The following is a 20,596-nucleotide window of genomic DNA, read 5'->3' on the forward strand; positions in this document are numbered from 1 at the left end:
AAAGCCAGTGAAATAAAATAACAGTGAATGTTTTATTGAACATTGTTTTAATACCATATCAAAACACCTTGACTAATGAAGGAAGCTCCCCCCAAGCTCTGAACTCTTTTTTTCCCCCGTTTTTTTTTTAATATATAAATACAGAAAGGTTTCCCGCAGGGGCACGGCCACCGGCAGGGGAGGTCTCACCAACGAAAACGCGCCCGCCGCGCCAGGAGGGGACGGGGATGGGCGAGGGGGTCACTGCCATGAAATGACACCATCTTGGCACCTCCAGCAAAGCCACCCCTGTCACTAGGGGTGGCTGGGAGCATCCGGGGGGCCACTGGGGCCTTCCCCATACCCTCCTCAAAAGGGTCCAACTCAAAGCCGATGGAAAAGAAAGAGGGGAGGCAGTTTTGGCAAGAGGAGCCCGGCGAGGGGGCACAGGAGGGGCGGCGGGGATGCTGCAGCTCTCCAGTCTCTGAGTGGTTATAGCTGAGTTAAAGAGTGACCAGTCTGTAAACATCACCGGGGCAGGGAAGCTCAAATTGAAGAACACGCCAGTCAACACGAAGCTTCAGTTGTGGTTTGTTGTTGTTGGTTTTTTTTGTCCATTTTCTCTTTTTTTCTTCTTTTTTTTTTCCTTTTTTTCCTTTTTTTTCCTCATTGTAAACACTTGAAAGACGGACCCCTGTGACTCAGCAGGGGGGAGCAGTGGCCCCGCTCCCGGCGTGGGGCAGAGTCCCCATCTCAACGCTGCCGGGGCCCGGGGTGGAGATCTCCAAAAGGGAGATGGGAGAGAGGAGGAATTTCCCGTTTAGTCAGTGCAAAAAAACCGAGCAGAGCCCCCGGGCGAGTCCGGGTGGGAGGTGGGGGGGTTGCCGGTGAGAAATGCCACGTGCTCCGTTTGGCCGGCTGTCCCCCGGCAGCTTTCCCCTTTCGGTTCGGGGAGAAAAGCCAAACATCATGGCAGGGTTTCGGCCGAGGGCGTCCTCGGGGCCTCCCTGGCAGGCAGAGCTCTCCTGGTGACCAGTGGCTGTGGAGGGGAGAGCAGGTCGCTCCGCTTTTCTCACACTGTCGTCTCCTGGATGTTTCTTTTTGTTTTAAGTCTTTTAAATTAAAATAAAAAAAAACAAAACAAAACAAAACAAAAAGCAGAAAAACAACAGAACAAATAAAAATAATAAAATAAAATAAAAACTGCGCCGTTGTCCCAAGTGGATTCAAGTTTCTGGGTTTTATTTTTGTCTTCTCGAGGAATTTAAAGTCAGCCCAAAACTCCAGGCGGGGCAGGGGGGACAGGGAGAGGAGGTACAGCAGGTATAGCAAGGTGCCCTGCAAAGGCAGAGAGAGACCATCCCGGGTGAGGAGCAGGAGCCCCGGCTGTCATGTCCCACCCTATCCCACCCTGTCCTCCACTTCCAGCCCTGGATTTAAACCCAGCATGGGAATGTCCCTTCTGAGCAGCCCACCACAGGCTCACCTCAGAGAGAAGTCAGCAAGCACGCTCGGCGGGTCAATCAGAAGGATGCTCTGGGCAAGATCTGTTCACTTCAAACCATGAGTCTATACAGCTGCAAGAGGGAGAGCATGTTACTACCATGCTGCTGAGCCTCAGGTGTCCCTGCCTGTCCCTTTGCCACCCGCCTGGCTGTCCCCTCATGGTACCTTTTGTGATAAATGCAGAGGCAGGGCAGCCTGGCTATCGTGTCCCCCTGCAGCAGCTCCTCCAGGCAGATCACGCACTCGCCGGCGTCCTTGGTCAGCACGTCATCTGGGAGGGGAGGACAGGGCAGCAGTGAGACGGGGACCACCCCAGCACTCCCCTCCCTGGGATGGAGTGGAGCCCAGGGTCACTGCTGCGGGGGCAGCAGTGGAATGGCAACAGTGCTGGGAAACACTGGCAGGAGGCTCCTGCCGAGGCACAGGGGGGACATGGGTCTGGGACATCTGGAGTGAACACAACCCTTACCCCTGGCTTCCAAAAATCACCAACCCAGTAGGGGGTGAGCATCACTCCCACACTAGTGGTCAGGAAAGAGGTGGGAGATGCCAGAGCTGGAGCTTGCAGGCCAGTGCTCAAGGCGAGCAAGGAGGGGAGGAAGGCAATGACCCTTTGGGGGGCAGATCAGGAGGACACACGCCAGCAGGGCTCCCTCTGGCACCGAGGGGAGGGGAGGAGGCCCCCTCGGGGTAGGGGGCTGTGTTACAAAGGAGCCCAAAAGCAAAAGGAGCAGGCTCGAGCCATGACAGGGGAGCAGAGTGACAGGGCAGCAGAGCACCATCCTGCCGGAGCACAGCCCTCTCGGGAAGCCCAGCCAAGCTGCCTGCCCGCAGCAAACGTCTCTTCAGCCACCCGGAGCCATCCCAGGGTGGCAGGACGCCGTGTCCCCCACACAGCCTGGCCCTTACCGTTGTAGGAGAGGCGAGGTTTGCTCAGACACATGATAAAGTGCATTTCCATCTCGTCAGAAGCCACAGATTTGGAGCAAATGGGGCACTTGAAACCTGGAAGGAGAGCAGAGAGACGAGCCTTTAGTGAGGGCAGAAGGAGTCATCCACCCTGCATCCCGGGGAATCCCTGGGGCCATGGAGGGGCACGGCAGCGGGCAGCCCCTCACCTGCTGCCTGCATGGTGACCCTCACCCCACACAGCATCCACTGGGCACCCGCTCATCCTGTGCTGGCCACCAGCAGCCACCAGCGTGGGGGACAGCCACCGAACAGGGGACAGCCGATGAGCTGGTGCACCGGCTGTCCCTGTGCCCGCCGCGCAGAGGGCACGGAGAGCGTGCCAAGGCAGTGCACACGTGGCCATCAGCTGCTGCCAGGCCTTAAAGGGCGAGCAGCAGCCTGGGGCAAGCAGCACCCAGCCACTAGCAGTGCATGGGCACGTCCCTGTGCCTGGACAGCGCTGTCCCTGCTGCCAGAGCTCAGCACCACATGGCTGAGCCAGAAAAGCTGCAAGGAAGGAGATTTTTTCTATGGCTGCAGCACAGGACTGGCAGATTGGAGCCTCAAACACAAATGGCTGCTTTGTCCAGCTTTTCACAGGAGTGAAGTGGGTGCTCACCCCTCTGATGCCAGCCTGCCTTCCCAGAAGCAGGGGGATACTGCAGGCTGCTGGGCCAGCTTGACCTTGACCCTGCCTGGTGATTTGGGTTCTTGGATGAAGCTGGATGGGATGTCCAGATCTGCTCTGTGACCTTGCTTGGGGTGGTGCAGGGTGTCACACCAGTGTCACCACCTGCTCGAGCCATGCAGACCACCACGGCATCGTCCCCAGCCCCACTGAGTCAGGCTGCCCCAAACGGGTATGTAAGCCCCAAACTCACAAGGAGCAGAACCCCAAGGGCCCTGTAGGTCACCCATCTGGGACTCCCTGCCCCAAACGCACAAGGAGCAGAACCCCATGGGCCCTGTAGGTCACCCATCTGGGACTCCCTGCCCTTCCACTGCAGCCAGCTCAAGGCCACGAGGTTTGTCACTGCCCAGCAGAGCAGCGCAGCTCGAGCCGAACACGCGCGTGCCACCACCTCGGGTTTGCACCAGAATATCCAGCAATTCCCTGCCTGCAGAGAGGGAGAGGGTAATTTAAGGATCTGCCTTCTAAAAGCAGATCAGGTTTGACTGCAGTGCCGCTCAAGAGCTTTCTTCATATATATGCAAAGGCTGCTCAAGAACGAAAAGAAAAAGAATGTACACAAATTATCTAAGGATGAATCAGGTTCTTGTTTGCCACCACGTGGATGTGGACAGAGCATTTTTTTTTGCTTCTTGTAAGAGAGAAAGTACATGGTGGCTTTAAGGAGAGGCAGCTCAGACCTCTGCTGTGCAAACAGCCCCTGTAACTTCTCAACACTCCAGTGCTCATTAGTAGCCGTGATAAATACAGTTCACTTCCCAGGTCCTTGGATCCTGCCTCTCCAGAGTGTCATTTCCCAGGAGGGTGCAGCAAGGATGAGCACCATGGATGGTATGGGATTGGCTCTAAAAGGACCTGCTAAAAGAAGGAGCCCTCAAGCCCAGCCGTCCTCCAGCGGGGTGTCCTGCTGGCCTGCAGCATTGCCACCCTGGGAACAGATCCTTGCCCAGCCTGGCTGAGCCACAGGGTGTCTGCTCTGAGTCCGGCCCCAGTTGCACCAAGCCCCAGGCGATAGGGCAGTGCCGCAGCCAGGGCCTCGCAGGCAGCAGCACCGATCTGCCTTCTCCTCTCCAGCCTAATTTTACTCCTGACCGATTTATACCTTGTGGCAGCCGTGCCCATTAGCTGAAGTAGCTGTTTTTTTCCTCCTCCCAAGTGTTTACCCGCCCGGTGTATTTATAGCAGGATAGCTCAGATAGCCTCCCAGGCTGCCTGCTGCGAGACCCAGCCGGTCTCCCCTTGCGAGACACCCTCCCGGTGCCCCGCTCCCCTGGCAGCCCGCCTGCCCCTGTCCCCGCCTGAACCGCTCCCGCCTGCTCTGCCAGCGCCACAGGCACCGGGGAGCTCCGGGCACTGCTTCCAGCAGCAAGTCCCTGGAACGGCTGTGAAGGGCTCCCTTTGGAAAAGGCATTTTGTCTGCAACCTCTGTGTCAGGACACAGCGTTTGTAGAGGTTCAGTGCTGCTCCCTGTGCTGTGTGTGGGCAGACCTCGTTTCCTCTGGTCCCCCCTTTTCTGTGCCAACGTGTTATTTTAAACAGCTGTCCCAGATCTGCCAGCTCCGGCAGCACCCGAAGGGATCCTATGAGACGTGCAGCCAATGTAAAGGGAAAAGGCCCCAGATGAAACTGCCTGGTCTGTGGCTGCCAGGACACGGCTGCCAGCAAAGCAGCAGGGCCAGGCAACGAGCAGGGTCCTCTGCAGGCCCCAGCGAGCGGCTGTTGCTGTATCTCCAGGCCTATTTGCTAGCTGGGATAGCTTTAGCACGGTTATAAATAGCTGGCATGAACGCTCCTCATGCTCCTCACTGCTCCCTGGGCAGCTGGCTGGGGCACCGGGACTCCTGACACCGCCACAGCCCCGTGGCAAGGACGTGGGGACATCGGGCAGACAAAGGGGCCCAGGCTCAAGCCCCAGCACGTATGTGGCATCCTCCAGCCAGCCAGGTCTGGGGGCTGAGCCAAGTGCAGAAAGACACACACACACTTTTCTGGCTCTGCATTTCACAAGATGGAGGGGGGGGAAAGGGAAAGATGAATATGCAGTTGTGTAAATTCCCAAGTTTGAGTAGGAGCGAGGAGCTGGTGTGGAAAGGCCCCCAGGGCTGGGGGCTGCCCTGCACCCCAGCTGTCGGCACAAATGCTTGACATTGCAGAAGCAACTGCTTGTGCTTCCCTTCATGGCAGGCACAGGAGCCCACCACCAGTGGGAAAGGGGAGGCAGAGATGAACTCCTCACCCCTTCTCCAGGTGACCTTCAGGTGAAAGTGATAGGCAGAGAACCAGCGAGGTCAGGAGACAGCCAGCACCAAACAGCAGCAGGCACCAAGCCCGGTGCCTTGGAACATCCCTTCACAGTTCAGGCAGGAGCCTGTCCTGAGGATGAAAGAGCTGCTCTCCACATGGCCAGCCCCCTCCAGGCCATGGTATTTTCCACATTCCCTGAAATCCCCGTTAATTTATCCTGCCTAAGCTGCCAGCCGGAGCAACGCAGGAGATTACATTTTGACAGCTGCTCATGGAAAATTCAGCTCCCTCCCTCCTCCTCAAGCCCTTTACATCCTCCTCCCACATGCCTTAAAAAAAAAAAAGAGAGGAAGGGCCCAGCTATTCCTCCTTGCCTGGGCCTCCCACACCCATGGGGAGGCCCGGGGGTTGCTCCAGGGAAAGGCCATGGACACTTCCCCCCTGCCAAGGCATCTGGTGCAGCTGGTGATGCTCCTGCCCACGGCACATTAAACCTGAAGCTGGCACTGTCACCTCATGAAGAAATGTGTGGGCAGGTACCAGCTCCCAACAACAGTAAGTGAAGAAGAGGAGGGTGCTGCAGGAAGGGGGCTGCCTGGAAAGGCAGGTTCAGGTCAAGACCTGGACTCCTGTACCTTGCAGGAGACTTTGAGAAAGCCAAGGGCTTTCCAGGCTGTGAGACACAGGCTGGCAGGTGATCTGATCTCTCCAATGGCTTGGTCTAGAAACCAGGAGCAAGTGGTGCTGGTGCTCTCCAGAGGCTACTACCCTCTGAGTATTTTTAGGAAGGTTAGATGGTTAATTTTAGAGAGTTGGGCACAGTAGAGCTGGGAATCTCTGAAAATCTCCACCCAGTCCTGTGAATGCTGAAAAAGCCTCACAGTGGTTAACCCTCACAATGTCAAAAGCATGTCACAGAACTGCACGGAATTTAGTGATGGTGGGAGGATTGAGACACCTTTCCAACCCATTTCTAAGTATCCCAAACAGAGCTGATTCTGGAGCTGGGATAGGAAATTCCCATCACTTGTGTATTCCCATCACTTGTATATTCCCATCACAGTACAACAGGGTCAACCACACCATATCCTGAGAGCAGAAGTGGCTGCTCCCTTCAGGGGTGTGAGACCAGGTCCACAGGAGCTGCAAGCCTGTCCCAGATCCCAGGGAAAGGCATGTGCCATGTCCACCTTCACCTGCCAAACCCTCCTCCTGCTGGGTGTGCCTCCAGGCAGATTGCTTACAGGCCACGGTGCCATCAGGAGCAGCCCTGGCAGCAGGACACCGTGGCTCTGTTACTGGCAGGTGGCTGAAACATGGAGAGCAGCAGCTTTTCCACTGCATAGCACCTCCAGCAGTGGAAGACACCGGTGGGGATGATGTGCCCTGAAGGCAGGAGGAAGCAGCAGCCCAGACACAACTGCCCACATAGCATTCACCAACTGGATCCTGGTTGCCCAGTCTCCCACTGCTGCCACGGGATAAACCAGGAGCCCTGTGAGTGGGAGTGGCAACACAAACTCCCTAAAATGTGCCTGACCCAGGAGGGATCCTTTCTCTGGTGCCCAGCCACCCCACAGGACACCTGGAGAAGCAGGGAGCTTGGGTAAGCTCCAGGCTGCCTGATGATCATGGAAGATTTGGAAACCTCAGCTGCACAGCCCATCTCCATGTCTCTAGAGAGCAGCCTGGGCTCTCAGCCAAGGGAGCTGGCTCATACCAGGTGAGGATGTGTCCAAACATGAGATAAAACCAGAGAATATTTGGTCCAAGCGTGTAGTCCTGGTGCCTCCTCCTTGCTGAGTAAACCATGAGCATCCCGCCTTCCACCAGGCTTCCCTAACACTGCCAGCTGAACCAGCACCACGTGGAAGCTGGGATCATCTCGGGAAAACTTAGACTAATGATTGAAGAGAACGGAAAGACTGAAGGACTAGTTGGTCAGTCCGAAGCATGTGGGGTTGGGTGAGGCAGAGGGCTTCCAAGTCCTCCCCTTCCCTTACCCCTCGAGGGCTCCAGCACAGCCCCAGGAGGGAAGAAGAGATCAGGGAGGAGTTATCCTCTGTGCCAGCCAAGTGAAGGAAATCTGAAGAGCCAAGATATTCAGACCCAACATCTCCTAGAAAATAAATTCCCTATGGGTTTAAAGCAGCCTCATTTTTTTAAAGTGACAGTCACAGAGCAGCCCATTGGAGATGGCACATAGTGTCCCCTCACGAGTGGAAGCCCACCATGGAAGTGGTGCTCTACCAGCCTCAGCCATGCAGTTGGGTGATGCTGCAGGAGGCAGCATCAAGTGCCTGCAGGCCAGGGCACGCCGCAGAACCAGGCCAGGATCCACCTCCCCCTGCAGAAGGAAGTGGCATCAGCTGCATGGGCAGAGGCAGGAGCCAAGGTCCAAGGCAGCCCTGCTGCCCCGGCAGGACTCAAGGCACTGGGTGAACTCCACCATGGTGCTGGGCTATTGTGCAGCACAAGGGCTGACACGAGCAGGGACACGTAGGCAGGAAGGAGTAAAGCACTTAAGCTGCCTCATTTGCCAGCTTTGAAAAAGCGAGCGTCCTTCCTCCTCATTCAAGGCTGCAGAGAGGCTGGAGAGCATAAAGGATGGATCCAGGGTGGAAATAAGATATCACACCTTCCTGGGCACGGAAGGGAGGCAGGGCTGGGGGATGCCAGTGAACCAGCCCCAGATGATCAGCCAAGCAGGGGATGTGGCTTGGAAAGAAACACAACCATTTGGATGGCACATCTCTGGATGGCAGTTCTTGGAAAGAAACTCAACCATTTCTGCTGCCTTGGCAGAGGGATGGTCTTGCTCCATCCCCATCCCACCCCACCATTTCCAGACTATTGAGTCAGTTCAGCTTGCTGAGAAGGGACAAAACAAATGTTTGTAATATGAGAGCAGCACCCCAAAAAGAAGCAACTTCTGTGCAAGGCCAGGTTTTCCAAGGTCTAAGAAAAGCTGTCCCTGGTGTGCAGTAGCTCCTGGCAAAGGCCACACATGTCAGCTGTCTGCTGTCAGGTGAGCCACATACCAGCCCAGGGTGGCAGGGATGTGCCATGGAGCACGAAGCTGGCCAAGGGCAGCACAATCCTAATGCTCAAGGCATTGTGTTTGGGAGACACCTCTGTCCACTCCCACCAGACTCAAGCCACAAAGAAGAGATGTAGCAGCAAGGACAAGGCATTTGTGCTTCAGGTGGGATGTAGGGAAGCCACTGGGGTCAGAGAGACACAGGACACAGAGCAGAGGAGCTGGATGACACCACATCACAGAAGCCCAACGCTAGCTTGCTGCAAGCTAGGAGGCAGAGGTATTTTTTTTAGCCAGTTGGGTTCTTATGGAGGTGGTGGGGGAGGATGGGAAGAAGGAGAACAGATTGCAATTCTGGGGCTGAGGAAAGCTGGAGAGTTGGAAAGGAGCAGGAGACACGGGAGAGGGAGCCCCACAGGAACATTTGCTCCAGGGCACCCAAAGCTATTGATTCTCAGCAGATGGACACACCAAAGCCTTACAAAACATCTCCAGCAGAACCCACAGACACTGAGAAGCAGGAAGGCAAAGAGCCGTGGTTATATGGTCACAGGATGTCCACATACCAAGTACCCTCCCTGCCTGACATTGTTTGAATATTGACCCTTTCATGGTTGCAACTGCAATTTTTGAATAGAAGTACCTATGCTAAAGACAGAGATAATTTCCCTCACATAGCTCAGGCTATACTGCAGGATCAGTTCCCCCTGTCTGGATGAAAAAGGCAACTTCTCAGGGTCACCCTGTCTTCTGGCAAGTCCTAGTTTACTGCAGAAACACTCCCCCAGCTGCTGGGAACAGGTTTCATAAGTATGTGTAGCTAGCCCAAAGCTAATTTTAGCATCCCAGAGAAGAGCAAAGTTAAGCAGAGGGGTCCTGGGCGATAGCCCAGCAAAGGCATTAACACCTCCAACTCCTGCTGCTGGGCTGCAGGGCTCACATTTACCAAGTTACAACCTATCCAGGGCTCCTGCTAGTCACAAAAGCAGGTCTGGGGCCATGTCATGGCTCAGGAGAACGGCAGGGATGCTCTGGTGCTGCCTCCACGTCTCTCAAGGGATGCTCAGGTGTTCAAATTCACTACCCAGAGCGGACAATGATCCCGCAGGAACACCTGGGAATTTCCAAAGGGTTTGCCTGAATGCCTGCTTTTTTCCTCCCACGTATTTCTCATAGGAAGGAGGAGGCCCAGCCAAAGCCCTGCTGTGGGCAGCAATCATTTGCAAGATGCACAGAGCCAGCAGGGTGATGAGGGGGTCCCAGGTGCTGAAACGAAGGAGCACTCTGGCAGCACATTGGGATGCAGCAATTCGGAAATCAGAGCAGGAAGGGACAGAATTTGGCACTTTGGCTTGGCAAGGACTGGGAGGGAGCAGCAAGGCAATGTCACGTGGGGACTGGTGGGGTGAGTCATTTCTGACTAAGACATCCGCTGGGGAGGCACCCACGGAGTCCCCACTGCCAGGCTCCAGCACTGAGGAGCTGCCAGAGGAATTCCCGCTTTTGGAAAGGTTGAAACACCAAAGCCTGACCTGAGCCACTCCCAAACCCAGCCGGATCTGACCCCATGGGGTGATTTGCTTCCTGACCCCTGGGTTTTTCCAAAGCAGAAAACTTGTGCTTTGATGCTGCCAAGGTTCCATCATGCCTCATCTTCAGATGATCTCTTGGGAGGATGATGGGACGCTCCAGAGGCACATGATGACGTGCCCTGGCTTTGTGATGCTGGGAGTATGGCCGAGCACTGATGGCACCCACGTACCCCTTCCTGCCAGGGAGTGATCCCAAACAGCTCCTGGCATTCCACAGCAGCACTGTATAAAGAGCACGGTGGAGGGTGTCTTTGTGCCTGGGCCGTGGTAGCAGGATCACTGAGGCAACTGTTTTTCATCAGTGCAACATCCCCAACCCTTGGGGCGTGCAGAAAGGATGACACGTTGCTTTTTGGGGCACAGAAAGGGCAATTTTTATGTAGTGGCAGCAAACAGAGCATAAAAGGCACTCAGAACTGCACCCACCCACAAGCAATGCATGGCTAGGGAACGCTCACGGCCCGTTCACAGTGGTTATTTCTGCAGAAAGACAAAAAAATTTAAAATTTTTCCACCACTGGAAAAAAAAAATCTTACTGAGAAGCATGCTGCAGAGGAACTCCTTACCTCACCTGCCCCTTGCGTGGTAGGAAGGGCTGCATAGCACAGAGCATCTCCCTGCTCCCCAGGAGAGACTGTGATTGCTGAGGGATACCCAGTGAATGCCCCAGCCTACCAGGACAGCAGGAAGGGGAAAAAGCAGGCGCAAAGCTGGGGGGGAATCACCCTTCTCTGTTGTACATGGTGCAGAAGGGGAGGGATTCTCCACAGCACCAAGCTGCCCAAAAGGCAGCATGAGCACTCCTTTGACAGCCAAAGGCCAGGGATTTGGGAGGGAGATCTATGTTGATGGGGATACACCACTCCAGAGCTTCCCGGCTGCCTTTGCAGCATGGAGGCGGCTGGCAGACAGAGCCAGCTTTCCGCAGCTCCAGGAGCCCTCCCGAAACACAAAGCACAGCATCTCAGAGCAATGAGCCCCTCAGAGAGTGGCAGGGTCTGCCCACGCTGGATCCTGCTGGAGGAGGCAGCAGGGGCTACACGCTGTGCCACAGGCAGGAACAACCCTGCCCAGGGGCACCACCTTCTCTTTCCTTTTGCTTCAACATGTGCCAGCCTCAAACATGAAAAGGGCTCCTTCTGAGGAAGGAGACAGTGGGGCTGCAGATAACAAAAATCCCAGCGGTGGGATTTGAAGTTCTCTCTTCCCCATCACAAAAGGCAACACCCAGAGGAGCAGAGTGTAACCCCACTTCCAGAGCTGGGCAAGGCCTTGTGAAGCAGCATCTTCCCAGGAAACATTCACCCAGGACTAGGTGCAGGGTGTCACCTGTTTTGTACCTGTCTACAGGGAGCAAAAAGAAATCAAAGGCATCTAAAAACCCCCTCAGAAGGTTAAGATCCAGACAAACAGCAGACTTGAAGGGCTGTGAAATCAGGCACAATAAATAAGCAAATGGACATTTGTTTCAAAGCCGCAAGATCTGACTGGGGATGAGCTGAAATGCAGAGGCAGCCAAGGCAGGGTGCTCAGCTTCAGCCTGTCCTGCTCAGCACCAGCTTACCAGAGGTTTGGCTCCAAAACTGATCTCAGCCCAGACTGACTTGACCTCCCTGCAGACAATAACTTAGGCATCTGCCTAGAGCCAATCTCGCCTCCTTTTCCCTGGCTACAGATGTCTAGGCCTTGGATGCATGGACTGAAAGGTGGATCTAATTCCCCTGCAGCACTTCTGATGAAGTGCAGCTCCACTGCCTTGTAGGAAGAGCTCCCAAATGAATTACTGCAATTACCCCAGCTGCAGGAGAAACTGCCAGTTTTCCCCTCACCGGTGACAAAGGTTTCTTCAAAAAACAATTCCCCAAATGCCCACCATCCGAATCTGTAATGCAACCATCCCGGATGTGAAGAGCAGAGCCCCTGGCACCATTCTCAAATCATTGAGCTGTGATCAGAGAAACTCACAGCCACGGTGAAAGCCAGGGGGAGAAGGAACAGACCTGTCTTTCAAGGCAGCAACAGGCAAAGAGACACAGAGGACATGGAAATGCCAATGGCCTCATCCTGGAAGGAAATAAAATGCTGGGCAGGGATGTGGGGCAGGGTCAGCATCACTGAGTTCTCCTGCCTGACTGCTGCTTTCCCCCTCTTGTGTTGCAGGCAGCTGGCCTCTAAAAATACCCACTGTTGTCACGCCGTCCTGCCTGCTTGGGCCAGGAAACTGCTCTGAGCAGCTTTCAGTTCCATTCTTCATCTGCACTGCTGTGCTTCCCTCACCAGGATCTGTCCCAGCCCCTCTTCTGTGCCTGGCAGGCTACGGCCATAACTTGACATAAACTCAATTAACCAAGGGTGCTAACTGGGAATATACAACCCTGGGAAATTTCTGCTAGGGTTGCTAAAAGTAGCAAAAATGTAAATATTTCTACAGCATCTCTCTGCTTCTCTATGAAGTGCCACAAGACTGTTCCAAGGCTCACAGTCTAATTTCATGCCACTGATGGGAACCTTACATTGACCTGAGTGTGCATGAGCACAGGGAGTCACAAATTTCCCAAACTCATTCAGCCCATGACACCACCAGGGTCAGCCTGGTGCTGATGCTGGCCAGCTCTGGTCTATAGGGAAGGAGGGGAGAGCAGGGCCAGCTTCACCTCAGAGGTGCAGTACAGCCTCTCCAATGGTGAGGTACCATCCCCACTGGCAAAACACACCCTGGATGGAACATCCCCAGCTGCCCACAGAGCCAGTGCTGGGTCTGAGTGATGCATCTGCTCGGGTTCAGCTGGTGGCACATGACACAAACCCTGCAGTGTGGAGGCACAGGGACCAAAGCAATGTATCAAACGCCGTGCCAGCAGCACAGTAATCAGCCATGAAGATCTGCCTGCTGCTTCTCTGGCCTTTCCTTCCACCTTCCTCAAATCCCAGATTCTGTGGACCTGCAGTGGGCTGGAAAGTTAAACCATGACAAGAGAGAAGCAGACCCTGTCCCCCACCACAGGTACCCCCCCTCCCCTGCCTGCAGCCCAGCAGGGCAGGAAACCTGCCAGCAGCTGGGCTCTGCCCACGGGAAACGCTGTGCAGCAGCACGACAAGAGGCCCCAGGCAGCAGAGCTTCCTGAAGCTGCACCTCCAACAGCCTCTCATCGAAAAAGCACTAAGCAAAAGCATTCAGCCCCACAGCACCTGCAAGGGACAGCAGGAGCATCCCTGGGGTACTCAAACCCCCAGTGGGTTCACCCGCCTTTGAAACCTGCCTGGTAGAACTGGCCCAGCTTTAACCAGTCTTGCTCTATCTGAAATTAAAAAATTGGTGTCCTTACAGAGGAAGGCTTGTTGTACCCCGATGTACAGCCAGGCCAAAGCAGGTGGGCAAAGTGCTCTGCATCAGGGCCTGCTGCTTTACAGAGTCACTTGGCTGCTCATGCACATCATTCTCAAGCCCTTATGATTTCAGTTTTCAAGGGAACCAGGAGAAAGCCAGGTCACATTTACTCAAAACCAAGTACTCAGCACATCTGGGGTTTTGGTGTACCAGCAGCAGATGCCACAAAATGCACCTCGTGGTTGCCCACCATCTGCTTGGGGCACCACAAGACTGGTCCCTGCAAAGGGAATTTATCTGAACAGCCCTTTGCTGCCTGTCTGATCTGTCACATGAGATATTACATTGAAGGGGGGGAAAAAAAGCTTTTTTTTCCTCCTCCTCCAAAGTGGGCTTTTCTCCCTCCCTGCGCTTCTCTTGAAATTAATTTTCAGCATTTAGCAGCATTTTCCCATGACTCTGCGCGGCTGCTTTGGCCAGGTGCCAGCCTGATACTGCTCCTCCACCAAAGATGTCTGTATCTGATTGATCCTCCGGCCAGTGAACGAGAGAGAGAGGAGAGAGAAGCCTTAATAGCACATTAATAAATAAGAGAAGCCTTTACGGTTATTCCAGTCACCAAACAAACATCTCAGGAAAACAAACCAGCATGGGATAAACTTACGTCACAGGCTGGGAAGACAATTCTGGCTGGGAAGTGGGTCAGCCCAGGAGCACGAGAGCATCATCCTCAGCATCTCTAGAAGATACATGAGCGGAAGAGGGAGAGGGCACCCAGCTACCCTATGCTGATTTATGCAGAGGTTTATAGAGCAGAGAGCCCAGTTAACGTGCACAGGAATTAGTGCCTCGTTCCTGAGGAAAGCAGTTGGGATTTCAGAGGGCACTGGGGAGGCAAGGCAGAGCAGAGACAGCCTGCGCGCTCTCGCTGCGGAGACTGAAGATAACTGCCGCCACCGCCGGCTTCTCACGCACGACGCCAACGTTGACGCACTTCAACTCCATCTCCAGCTCGGGTGTGCATTAAAGCTGCCTCTGAGTCTCCCTTCTTCAGGTGTTCAGCACTTTGCTCTTCCGAGGCAGCCACTGCCTCTTCCCCCTGTCCCGGGTGGATGCTGCCCAGCTGGCTCAGAGAAGGCAGAAGCACAAAAGCATCCTCTCCAGACCTGCAGAGCCCAACAGCTGAACACCACCAGTGTGGGGAGTCATCAGGACCGTTTCTGCACCCACCTCCCAAATGATCCGCAGGTCTGGGAGTGACGCAGGTGCTTGACCCGGCTGTCAGACAGTAACCAGCACCAAACCCACCAAAAGATGGTTTGAGGACAGTCATCTTTGGAAATTTCCACTAGCAAAAATAGATTCAGAATGGCAAGTCCGTGCAGACCTTGGGTGCCCTTCCCCTGGCCTAGCTCCTGGAAGCAGAGAGGGAAGCACATATGATGTGTGCATGTTGAAACATAGATTCAGTTGGAAGGGAATCACAAGGATCATCAAGTCCAGTTCCTGGCCCTGAACACGACAACCCCAAGAATCACACCATGTGCCTGAGAGTCTTGTCCAAATACTTTCTGAACTCTGTCAGATTTGGTGCTGCAATCACTTCCCAGGGGAGACTTCCAGAGCCCAACCACACTTTGGGGGAAAAACTTTTCCTAACATCCTCTACAAACCTCCCTTAGCACAGCTCCATGACGTTCCCTTGGATTCTGCCACTGGTCATAGAGAGCAGAGATTGGTGCTGACCCTCCGGTGTCCCTCCTGTGGAGGTTCCACCCTACAATGAACTCTGCCCTCAGTCTCTTCTCCAGGCAGAACAAGCCAAATGACCTCAGCTGCTCCTCATATGGCTTCCCCTCTAGACCCTTCACTGTCTTCATGTCCCACCTCTGGATGCTCTCTCACAGCTTTATATCCTTCTTGTATTGCGGTACCTAAATGTGCACACCAGGCTTGAGGTGAGGCCACAGCAGTGCAGAGCAGGACCATCGCCTCCCTTGACCAGCTGGCAGTGCTGTGCCTGATACACCATGGGACACGGTGGGCCCATTTTAGCTGCCAGAACACACTGGTGACAAGTTGGTGACAGGACAGTCAGGGCTGAGAGCAGCTGACCAGCAAGCTGCAATTCAGCCTTCTCATTCTGGTGTAGAGACTTCAATGGCAGGACAATCTGAAGAGCAAGGATTGCCAGGCACCAGCAAGAAAAGATTCAGGACTCAAAGCTGTCGGAGCACAGCAAGGGTTCACCACAGACAGGCCTCTTCCCAGCTTTCAGAGACTGGGGCTGCCCAACACACACCTTCAGCTCACCCTCCAACAAACAGCTCCTATTTCCCACCCCGTTACTCTGGAGCCAGACTGAAGAGCACTTCCAGCCTTTTTTGCTCTCCAACTGTGCCTGGAGAAGGACTCAGCCCAGCACCCTGGCTGCCATCTCTGCACTAGAATCCCTCCCATCTTCCTTAGGCTGCGCCCTCCTGCTCCAGGAAAGTGCTGCTGAGAACACAGCAGCTCGTTTGGCAAAGAAAGACTCCTGACATTGGTGCTACCAGCATCCAGGACAAACAGCTTGCTTTGTCAGTGCACAGAAAGTCTGTGACATTCCTGGTGGTACTGCACAGGAGGATAAGCTAGGCGTTTCCTTGGGCTAGCCAGCAGACAAGGAGATATGGATTTATTAGAGCTTCAAACACTCAAGGGCTTTGGGTGATGAGTGGGATTTCCAGATAAACTTTAAGCTACTTACAGCCTCTGCAAACTCCCTTAGATCCTCTGATGAATAACATGAGAGACACTAAGAGAACCACACAAAGCTGGAGACATGCAGCACTAAACCACGCATCTCCCTTTTCCCCCTTCTTCTCACTATCCTTGGCTTTACTGAGAGCTCCTAAATAGTCATAAACCTACAGAGGCAGGGTCAAGTGCTACAGGCAAATTCCAAAGTTGTGCAAGATGTGTCTTTTCCACTCATGGAGGTCAAGAAGTAGATCTCAGAAAGCCTGGGCAGACAGGGAAATCCAAGAGCAGTTTCAGGTGGTGCTAGAACAGTTACGTTGCTTGTGTATATGGCAGGCATGCCTTGGGAAAATCCCCATCAGGAAACAGCACTCACCCACAGAGATGCTGTCCACTCAAAGGAAGGGACAAGCTAAATAAATGTCAGGGCTCCTTGCCCACCCCATTTGGAAGATAAATGTAGACTTCACTGTTCACAAGAGCAGCAGCTCTCCTGCCCTCATCCTGGGATGGGCTAGAGGCCATCAGCACCTAACTGCTCCTCTGATTCAGGCATCCAGCAGCCATAGTGGAGCCCAGAGGGATTCAGCAGTGAGCTCTCCTCACTGACCATCCCCATGCACAGCACCTTACAGTGATGCTGCAGCATTCACTGGCTTTGGGGACTACTTTGCAACCTCCCTCTGTACAATCCTCAGCACAATTCTCCTCTCCTCCTCCCCAGGCACACCTAGCTCTTCTGCAGGCCTTCAACTGCAGAGAGGGGAAGGAGTGACACCAACCAGGGAAGAGAGCTCAGCCTGCCCCAGCTCACTCCTCAGGGTCCCTGCTGAGGGGCCTGATGAGCCATGAAGCAGCTGGAGAGGCAGAGAAACTCTGCATGGCAGACATAGGAAGCAGCGAGGCGCCAAGACTATCTGTGTGCTCCCGTTATCACAGGCACGCTGCTGCAACAATAGCCCCTTATCACTGCCCTCAAGTCAGAGCTCCTCGCTGTCCCACTGAGGACCCCACAGAACTCAGGTTGCACTTTGAGCTCCCAGCTCATCCCCCAAACCCAAGTGTTCTCCGAAAAACGTGAATGCAACCCACACGCAGAGAACGGCACTGTCCAGGTCTCCAGAAAGGGGCAGGCAGGGCAGGAATCCACTCTCCAGCCCTGTTATCCACAGAGTTTGGGGTGCTCCTCTCCTCAGTAGTACAGCAGCTCAGGCAGATCCCAGAGATGCCATGCCTCATGCTGAGTGGGTTTGGTACGTCGGCGGGTCCCCTCATCCCCACCCTCGAGTCATCCTTCAAAGGGAGCAGGGACAGTCACGCGCAGCAATGTCAAAGCTCCTCTCCATTTACCAGAGCACTGCTGCTTCAGCACTTTCCAGGGGCTAATGGAGTGGCTCAGCACCACGAGAGGAGCAGGTCGATGGGGAGGCAGGGGGGAAGACGCAAGTAGCTCCTGACTGCCCTGCTGGAGGTTAACCAGCTGCAACGGGAGATTAACAGGAATTTCAGCAATCGTGCGGTGGCTTACTTCCCCCCTTCCCTGCAGTCTCCAAATCCTTCATTAACTTCTTACACTAAGAGAAGAAGAGTGCAAAAGTTAAATGAGCTCTGACAAGTTTTCAAAAGGGTTTTTAAGCATCCTTCACTCCTTTTGCTATTAATTAGCAACGAAGAACCACCACCGGGAGAGGCTTCGGTACAGACTGAACAGCTCTCGCTGCTGCCCGTGCACGCTTCAGCTCAGCTCAAATGCTCTCAGAGGGCCCCATAAGAGGCACCAGAGAAACCCAGTTCTTGCAGCACTTCCCACAGCTCACGCTGCAATCTTTCAAGGGCACCGTGTTTAACTTCGCAGCACTGCACTAACTCGCTCCAGCGGCTGAAAAACAGCTTACTCCATTTTGCAGCTGGTTTATTTTTCTGAACAGGTTTTTGCCTCTCAGCATTGCAGTTTAAAATGTAACTGAGACTCTCTGACCAACCACTGTGAGCTGCAGAGTGTTTCTGTAATGAGACCCTCCTTGCTCCAGCACCAGGCGCAGCAGAAGCCCCCCCGGCCCTCATTCCCACAGAGGCTTGTGGAGTACCTGGAAGGATGCTGTGCCTTTGACTTTCTCTACGTTTAGAAACCAGAGCAGCAGCATGGTCTGTGCAAGGCCATGGAGCAAGAAAGTTTACAGGAGCACTTGGTCTCAAATCTAGTGCCACATGCCAGCCCTCTCCATCTGCCAGGGAGCACAGCAAGCGCCTGGCTTATCCAGATCAATAGGAATCAGACCTGGGGCATTCTGCCACTGAGGATGCAATGCAAGACACGCAGCTTCCATCTAACGGAGAAGAGCAGCCCCTGGAGACTGGGCAAAGGGAAAAAATCCCAAGATTTTTTTTTTTCCCCAAGAAGTAGGAAAATGGGCCCCATGAGACTCTTCTTGCACTTTGTTCTTATCCACTGCTTCAGTCTCAGGCCTTCCTGAAAATGAGGCATTGTCCCAAGGCATATTATGAAATTCCCAGACCACGTCACACAAGGAGAACACAGCATTTGCGAGGGGGACGGGTGGGAGAGAAATCCCAGACTATTCCAGGAAATACAAGGAGACATCCCTGAAATGACTTCCCCTCCAGCCAGGAGGGGAAGGGAGGACCTCCCACCTCGCTCCCTGTACCCAGCCAAAACTAGGTCAGTGACACAGCCCTGCTCGCAGCGAGAGCTCCTCTCCAGACACCAGGACACATGGAAGAGTCCAGCCAGGAGGATGAAGGGGGTAACCTTGCCCCTTTCCATAGCCTGACATGTTTCCTGTAAGAGAGCCCAGCTGGCCCTCCAGCCCTGTCAAAGAGGCAAGCAGTTCCTCCTCTGCTTCCTCCTAAGCACCACAACCCTGCCAGCTGGCTTGAAAGAGAAAATCCACTTTGGCCTTTCCTTGGCCCTTTATCAGACAAAACAAAGGGAAAAAAAAAGATCCCCACACCTTGCTTTCAAAGGCTTTTTCTGCTTCTTTCCCAATTTCTAAGGTTAGGAACTGCTACACCTGACTGGCAGCCCTCACACGCCTTCAGAAGATACACTAAGTGCCCAGCCTGGTTGCAAAACCCAAGGTCTTGAGCTACAGCACCCTCAAGAACACTATCCCCCCAAGTCGAGGGGGGATGGGATGGGGGTGCCACATCTACTGCTTCATATCCTAGAGCCAAAACACCTCCCTTCTAGAAAGCCTCCTCCCTTCACAACGCCTTCCTCCCTTGACCTTGACACGGATGCCAGCTCCAGCATGCACCCACCCGTCTGTGCCGGGGAGGGGATGGGGATGAGGGTCCAAGAGGGGGTCAGCTCCCCGTTCCCGGCTGAACCGCGCCCACCGCCGCCCCCGGGCACCCACGGAGGGAGGGAAAGCCGGGGGAAGGCTTCGGGGAGCCGGCACTCACCACTGTGCGAGCTGAACCACCGCGGTGCGATGTGAAGGGGCAGCGCGTCGGCCAGCGAGGCCCTGGCGCCCAGGTACAGCATCCCGTCTCTATGGTGACCGCCTCCCGTCTCCTGGAAACCGTTGCCATGGGCGTACGTGGAGTCGGAGCCCGGACCGCCGCCGCCGCCGCCCGGGGCCCGCTCGGCCTCCCCCGCCGCCCGTGCCGCCGCCGCGTACAGCCCGAAGGGGACGGCGCCGGCCGCCGCCGGGTCCATGCCCATCCCGGCCACCGAGCTGACGGAGCGGCTGCGCAGCCCCATCGCACCGCCGCCGCCGCCCGCCCGGTAATGGCCGAAGGGGGGCGGCCCCCCCCCTCCTCCCGGCGGCGGCACGGCGCTGTCATCCGTCGACACCCCGGGGAAGGGGCCCCGCGAACGGGTCGCCGTGCTCTGCTTGCCCCCCATGTGGGCACCGCCGGGCCGGAGGGAGCCGAGCGACAGCCCCCCGCGGGGAACGGGGCCGCGCCGCCCCCGCTGGGAGGCGAAAGGGGGCGGAAGGAAGCGGGGGGGCGCGGGGAGCTACGGGCGAAAACCCATCCCCGCCCCAGGCATCCTCCCCCCGCCGGGCCCGCAGGGGCGAGGGCGCCCCAAGTCCGCCGCCGCCGCCGCCGTCACCCCCGGCGGAGGCCGCCGAGGGCTCCGGGGCCGCGGAGCGGGGAGGGAGCGGCGGGGGAGGGGGGGGGGTGGACGCCGGCAGGGTCGCTCCGCCCGCCTCGCTGGTGCCCGGGGCGCGGCCGGGAGCCGGGCGCGGATCAGCTGCGGCCCATGGGCGGCGGGGGCGGTGGGGGCGGCGCGCCCCGCTCCGCTGCGCTGCGCCGGGCACGGCCTCGCTGCGGCCGCCGCCTGGTGCTGGGCGCCGCGCCGGAGACAATAGCGGCCGGCAGCACGCATGCTCCCGCCCCCGGCCCCCCCGGCCCGCCGCCCTTAACCCCTGCACCGCCGCCGCCCGGCGCTGCGCTCGCCGCCGCCGCGGGACGCGGAGCCGCCACCGCACCGACGAGCGGGCGCTGCCCCGCGGAACGCAACCCTCGACCCACGCCACGCACACATCTCGCT

At 55.8% G+C, this 20,596-nt stretch overlaps 1 protein-coding gene across 2 annotated transcripts; it reads right to left on the reverse strand.

The window, feature by feature from the left end:
* Window positions 1–13: 13 nt before the first annotated feature.
* Window positions 14–20,563, reverse strand: ZNRF1 (zinc and ring finger 1). 2 transcript variants are annotated; one of them, XM_038148226.1, is made up of 5 exons: window positions 19,501–20,563; window positions 2,395–2,490; window positions 1,651–1,756; window positions 1,466–1,556; window positions 14–1,091 (listed from the first exon to the last, which is right to left on the reverse strand). In XM_038148226.1, exons 1-4 carry the CDS (start codon window positions 19,943–19,945, stop codon window positions 1,499–1,501), a joined length of 705 nt encoding a protein of 234 aa, XP_038004154.1. In that variant the 5' UTR covers window positions 19,946–20,563; the 3' UTR covers window positions 14–1,091; window positions 1,466–1,498. The 2 variants fall into 2 exon arrangements, with proteins under 2 accessions (XP_038004154.1, XP_038004153.1); XM_038148225.1 differs by having other exon boundaries at window positions 14–1,317; window positions 19,501–20,561.
* Window positions 20,564–20,596: the final 33 nt, after the last annotated feature.

The sequence above is a fragment of the Motacilla alba genome, chromosome 11 (genome assembly GCF_015832195.1).
Source record: "Motacilla alba alba isolate MOTALB_02 chromosome 11, Motacilla_alba_V1.0_pri, whole genome shotgun sequence".
Lineage (NCBI taxonomy): Eukaryota > Metazoa > Chordata > Aves > Passeriformes > Motacillidae > Motacilla > Motacilla alba.